Genomic DNA, 6,886 nt, shown 5'->3' with positions numbered 1-6,886 from the left:
TTTATGCAACCAGTTTCCACAGATTACCAGAAACAAGATTGTTAACCTTCACCATTCTAAAAAAAGGCCATGTTCGACAAGAAATGTAAGCGTGTTAGAAGAACATAGTGTTAGCTACCTACAAAGTCGCAGCTGCACAACATCACTCTAATTGAGACGAAGCAACTCAAATTTGTCATCTACTCCTCTAGTTACTCGTTGCTACAGTACTCCCGGCGTCTCAAATTCTCCCGTGTCATCTCATTAGTGGCTCTTCTCGCACCTTCTCCACAGTATGCATATGTATATCACCTATCGATTTATATATTCTAGTGCTCCAAACATATTGATCTGAGGTGCAACAACAAAGCTCGTTGAAAGGAAAGACATGATAACCTAGAGGTGGAGGGGGGTGGATAGGTTATAGATTTTTTTTTTAAAGTCTCTGGTTATGTGGAAAAGTAAGTGGCCTAGTGCAATCTAGACAACGCAACCTAGATGATAATACAAGGTACTTCAAGTACGAGGGCTATTGCAAAAGTGAACAATACAAGTAAAGAGCTCAGATAGATATCACTGATGCATGCGGAGATGAAGATGTATTCATGTGTTCCCTTCCTTGAGAGAAAGGTACATCATGTTAGAGAGGTGTGTCCATGAACGATTTCAAATGCCACGAAAGTTCACCTTCTTCTTCAGAGCCTATCTCACAAAGGAATAGCTAACTCACTAGTGATAAACTTGAAGGTAGTCTTCGCCGCCTAAGGTTTACCACAAACCCAAGAGTAACAAACTTGTTTGATGAACTCAAGGGGGTGTTTGGCTCTGTGGGATTGTAGGACCTCGGGGCCTCACATATCTTTTCGCCAAATTAATTTGAGTTTGGCTGGGGTAGGGGATGGAAATAAAACTCGAAACTCGCAAACTTAACGAGTACTCGAAAACTCGGCTCAAACTTCGACACGAATGAGCCAAGCGAAGTTGGAATTTTTAGCTCATTAAGAAAATGAGTTTAATATGAGTTGAGTTGTGAGTGCTCTATAAGCTCGTTAATATCTATATCTATACGTTGATATGATAGCTCATATATTACACAACAATAAAGAAAACCCAAGACCGCAGGTCAAAATTACATAAACAATCAGATCAACGTCTCGAAAGTAAAACAGAGATAGGCATCACGCTAACCAAACATTCTTCCTGTACTCTTGCTCCATGATGAATTGATTAACCCATGAAGGGAAAATATATGATCATCCTGCCCCCTTTTTGGGCTTTTGCACCTGATATATTCCCAAACATGAACGAGTCCAGGTAACAACAGGCTTAAGGGAAGATGGAAACGTAAGGTTAACTTAGTTGCATCCATTACATGATTTCATCAGTTGCTATGGTGCAACACGACATGCTTTACGAGGACCATCTACTTAGCAAAAAATGATTGGCTGGAGCCCTCCACCAACATCAGTAAAGAACATCACGAAGTGGACCCCTTGTTTCCTGTAGTCATGAACGATTCACCACACCCACACTCCCCTTTGGAATTCGGGTTTATAAACACAAACTCGGACCTGCAACAGAAGTCACCGTTACTGACCAAAAATTGATCAATTGACGGAGGTGCAACATTAGAACATTACGTACAGAACTAGAAGCCACACCTCAGTGGATCATCGATGTAATCCATCTTAGTGCCGATCACGTGCATCAGAGCCTTGGGGTCGATAAGTACTTTTACTCCTTTCTCTTCCACAAGCTCGTCAAACTTCCCTTTTTCTTCTGAAGTATATGCAAGGAAAGATCCTTCTTTAGCATGGACAGAAATAACACAGTAAACAAACTAAAGAAAATGTAGCAGGTGGTTCAATCTTGGTGATAATACAATGATGCTACAGTTGATATCCATACTTGGTCTAGGAAACTAGGCTCAACAGATTGATCTATCCGAGGAGAAAAATAGTAGCATGCTGGGTGCATCTCATTAGTTTGTACCAGCATCTCTCCAACGCAATGTGATGCTTGGAAGCCCATGCCTATGGAGTTGTACAGAAGGACAAGCGTTTTTTATTACATAGGCCCATGTTTGACACTACTGAACAAACCATCAGATCAGGAACTACTCATGAGTGGAGAGATTGTTCAACCAGATGATACTAGAGATATTAAACCTGATATCAATTGAATGTCATGGCCTAGAAAATAATGGATGCTAAGAATACTAGCCTCATTATAAACCACTAATCATTTTAGCAACAGGGCGTGGGGACAGTGTTAAGCCATATAACAGCAATTCCACATTACAAAGTACTGACAAGTTTTCTTCAACTTCTCTCCTCTGAAACCTATACAATAATCTCATGAAATGGCATATCACGGTGATATTACCAGACCAATTAATTCACAAGGTTGGCTGATTATCTGGCCAGTTAGTTCACTAGGTATGCTGTGTATATAGCAGTAACATTCATAGTTTTCAAGGCGTCAGTCTTAGGATGCTTAAGCGACGCTGAGACGATAGAGCACCCGCCAGTGCCTCAGCGCTTTGCCTGCTTTAGGTCCGCTTTAGGCGCTTAGGCACCCGCTTAGGCGGTAGAGCGCCCCACAACACTTTAGGATGCCTTACCACCTTAAAAATCATCTAACATTGCAGAGTTCTCTGAATGAAATTTTGCAAGATGCACACCACCGTAGCTTCATCCCTCTTAAATGCTGAAACTAATTGCTGGAAGGTGGCAGGAACAATATAACAGATTGTACCAGCATAATTTAGACCACCAAATACTCATAATTGGAGTATTGTTCAATCAGATGATACAAAGAATATTAAACATGGTACATATTGCACAGCATGCCTAAACGTGAACTTGATCCTAAGAATAAAATACTAGCCTCACTACAAACGATCAAACATTTTAGCAACAAAATACTGCATAGTATGAAATCGTGCATATTATGTCAGGGTGTGCGGGCAGTGAAGCCATATAACAACAATTTCATATTGTGAACTACTGAATAAGTTTCGTACATTTTTCAATCCCAGAAAATAGCATATCAGGGTGAGATTACTTGACTGATTAATTCAATAGGTTTGGTGAAATTATCTAGCCAGTTGCTACACTAGGTTTGCTGTGTATATAGAGTTCTCTGAATAATTTTTTTGCAACATGCAAAGCATGATCGCTTCACTGCCTTTAAAAGTTTAAATGCTGAAACTAAACGCACCTGCATAATTGAGCGTGTAAGACAGGCCATTGCAGCCGCGCGCTTTGACGCCAAGGCGCAGGTACGGCCGCTGCCTGAGGTCGAGGAGCTGGCGCACCCGAGCCGCCGCGGCCTCCGTCAAGGTGAGCGCCTGCTTCCGGGCAGCAGGACCCGCCTTCTGCGCCGTGGCCCTCAGTGCAGATGACGACATGGTATGCCACCACGGTGATAGATACCGGACGTTGGCTACAAGAACAACCTGCGCAGCAAGAAAATCGTGAGGGACAAGGTGGACCAGCTAGTGCAAGAACAGGAACGGCATGCCATCATCTGCAGCAAGTCCATGGCTACCAATCGAGGGGTATCGCCGTCAAGCAAGATATAGTACAGTACATAACATAGATGTCATCGGTAATTCGTTACCGATCCGTGGGTGGATCCATCTCCTAAAACTATCGAATCGAATGAATTCAAATGGGGATTCCGATGGAGAACAAGGGGAAAAAAACAAGGGTTTCCAGGGCGATTTTGCGATGGGGAGACTGTTGGGGGATGACCCCCGGTATGCCAAAGTCATGCCAAACCGGATGGTTTGAGCCATCAAGATACCGGTTTAATGTTCGTACCGGAACATAGAGATAAGAAATTAGCTCAGTGAGGCTAGGCCGGTATCCCCAAGAGGGGTATGCCGGAACCGGGTAAAGAAGATACCGGGCTACCGGAAAGAAGAGCATGTCGGCAGGACTGGTCAAAGATTCTCTCCAGAGCTAGAAGACAAAGATGAGCTAAGCAAAGTAGCTTTAAACGAAGGGCTGACGATAAAGAGGAGGATGACGGTCAAAGAAGCCGGAGGACGTCAGCACCCCTGATTAAAGAAGACCCCGGTGTCACCTATAATTAAAGTAGCTTTGTAAAGTAGTTTGTCTAGTCAAAGATGCCATTAGGGTTTCTTGCCCTGTAAGCCACCCTCTCCCCTATATAAGGAGAGGGGGCAGCCCCCTTCACGGCCACGCACGAAGAGAGCTAGGTTTAGAAGAACACATGTACTGAGAAACCTGTAACCTGTGAAGATCAATAAAGAAGATGATCTAGAGCGAGTTCTTCCTTATGTCTTTCTTCTTCAACCTCTAGCCTTGGCTAAGTTCTTGAGGAAACCATCCGGAAGTTCATCCCATCTAATCACAAACCCTCCCCGAATCCTCTTGCGTCCATTCGGCCCCAACTCAAGCCATCCTATGGCATCCGTCCGTTCACCACGACGACGGCTTGGCGCCCACCGTGGGGCATGAAGTGACGCTTGCTGGAGTACACATTCGGGCGGGCATCCTCGAGGTCGCCGGCGAGCGGACAGTGTCTGTGCTCGTCCAGCGCTTCTACTCCATCGACTTCATCAACGACAACGCGGGCTGCTTCGCCAACGGCGGCATCTTCCCCAGGAACGGCCGCATCATCGAGTTCGGCAGCCACCGCGTCTACTTCGGCACCGTCCCCGTGCGCCAGCGCCTCTCGCCGGTGCTGGTGGCACCGGACCCGCCAAGGTGGCTCTGTGCTGGCCGCGCCGTCGGCAGCGTCGAGGTGATGATGGCTGGCGTGGCCGGCGCGGGCAAGGAGGTTGCGGATGAAGGTGCTGGTCACGCGGCTTCGGCCCGTGGGGCCAAGCCACCGCTGGAGCGCGACACCGGCGCACTGATACGTCTCCGACGTATCGATAATTTCTTATGTTCCATGCTACATTATTGATGATATCTACATGTTTTATACACATTATATGTCGTATTTATGCATTTTCCGGCACTAACCTATTAACGAGATGCCGAAGAGCCGGTTGCTCGTTTTCTGCTGTTTTTGGTTTCAGAAATCCTAGTAAGGAAATATTCTCGGAATTGGACGAAATCAACGCCCAGGGGCCTATTTTTACACGAAGCTTCCAGAAGACCGGAGGGGAGACGAAGTGGGGCCACGGGGCGCCGCCACACTAGGGCGACGCGGCCTAGAGGGGGCCCGCGCGGCCCTAGCGTGTGGGGCCCCCGTGACTCTCCCGACTCTGCCCTTCCGCCTACTTAAAGCCTTCATCGCGAAACCCTCTGTACCGAGAGCCACGATACGGAAAACCTTACTGAGACGCCGCCGCCGCCAATCCCATCTCGGGGGATTCAGGAGATCACCTCCGGCACCCCGCCGGAGAGGGGATTCATCTCCCGCAGGACTCTTCACCGCCATGGTTGCCTCCGGAGTGATGAGTGAGTAGTTCACCCCTGGACTATGGGTCCATAGCAGTAGCTAGATGGTTGTCTTCTCCTCATTGTGCTTCATTGTTGGATCTTGTGAGCTGCCTAACATGATCAAGATCATCTATCTCGTAATACTATATGTTGTGTTTGTCGGGATCCGATGGATAGAGAATACTATGTTATGGTGATTATCAAGTTATTACCTATGTGTTGTTTATGATCTTGCATGCTCTCCGTTATTAGTAGAGACTCGCCAAGTTTTTGCTCTTAACTCCAAGAGGGAGTATTTATGCTCGATAGTGGGTTCATGCCTCCATTAAATCTGGGACGAGTGACGTAAAGTTCTAAGGTTGTGGATGTGTTGTTGCCACTAGGGATAAAACATTGATGCTATGTCTAAGGATGTAGTTATTGATTACATTACGCACCATACTTAATGCAATTGTCCGTTGTTTGCAACTTAATACCGGAAGGGGTTCGGATGATAACCTGAAGGTGGACTTTTTAGGCATAGATGCATGTCTGGATAGCGGTCTATGTACTTTGTCGTAATGCCCAATTAAATCTCACTATATTTATCATATCATGTATGTGCATTGTTATGCCCTCTCTATTTTTCAATTGCCCGACTGTAATTTGTTCACCCAACATGCTATTTATCTTATGGGAGAGACACCTCTAGTGAACCGTGGACCCCGGTCCTATTCTTTACATCGCATACAATCTACTGCAATTGTTCTTTACTGTTTCTGCAAACAATCATCTTCCACACAATACGGTTAATCCTTTGTTACAGCAAGCCGGTGAGATTGACAACCTCACTGTTTCGTTGGGGCAAAGTACTTTGGTTGTGTTGTGCAGGTTCCACGTTGGCGCCGGAATCCCCGGTGTTGCGCCGCACTACATCCCGCCGCCATCAACCTTCAACGTGCTTCTTGGCTCCTCCCGGTTCGATAAACCTTGGTTTCTTTCCGAGGGAAAACTTGCTACTCGTCCTGCATCACACCTTCCTCTTGGGGTTCCCAACGGACGTGTGTCAACCGCACGCATCAAGCTCTTTTCTCGGCGCTCGTTGTCGGGAGATCAAGACACGCCTGCAAGGGGAGTCTCCACTTCCCAATCTCTTTACTTTGTTTTTGTCTTGCTTTATTTTATTTACTACTTTGTTTGCTGCATTATATCAAAACACAAAAAAATTAGTTGCTAGTTTTACTTTATTTACTGTCTTGTACTCTATATCAAAAACACAAAAAAATTAGTTACTTGCATTTTACTTTTGTTACTATGTCTAGTTCTGCACTTGTTACTTCTTCACCCGAGGAATTAGTCTTCACTTTTAAACAAGGGGATGACGAGAGTTTTAAAGATGCTTGGTCCAGAATTTTTACTTCTTATCGTAAAACTGAACCTCAAATGACTCTAAGTTTGCTCCTTAGTAATTTTTATTTTGGTCTTATGATTCGCTATAGATATGC

The 6,886-nt window shown here is 45.4% G+C and overlaps 1 protein-coding gene across 1 annotated transcript; it reads right to left on the bottom strand.

The window, feature by feature from the left end:
- Positions 1-1,227: 1,227 nt before the first annotated feature.
- On the bottom strand, positions 1,228-3,406 carry LOC124666127 (iron-sulfur assembly protein IscA-like 3, mitochondrial). Its single transcript, XM_047203482.1, has 3 exons — positions 3,202-3,406; positions 1,641-1,758; positions 1,228-1,550 (listed from the first exon to the last, which is right to left on the bottom strand). The coding sequence occupies exons 1-3, from the start codon at positions 3,389-3,391 to the stop codon at positions 1,457-1,459; spliced, it is 402 nt and encodes a 133-aa protein (XP_047059438.1). The 5' UTR covers positions 3,392-3,406; the 3' UTR covers positions 1,228-1,456.
- Between the last annotated feature and the right edge of the window lie 3,480 nt (positions 3,407-6,886).

Source organism: Lolium rigidum, chromosome 6, assembly GCF_022539505.1.
Source record: "Lolium rigidum isolate FL_2022 chromosome 6, APGP_CSIRO_Lrig_0.1, whole genome shotgun sequence".
NCBI classification, from domain to species: domain Eukaryota; kingdom Viridiplantae; phylum Streptophyta; class Magnoliopsida; order Poales; family Poaceae; genus Lolium; species Lolium rigidum.
The sequence above is the reverse complement of the archived record's forward strand: the minus strand, read 5'-3'. Positions and strand labels throughout refer to the sequence as shown.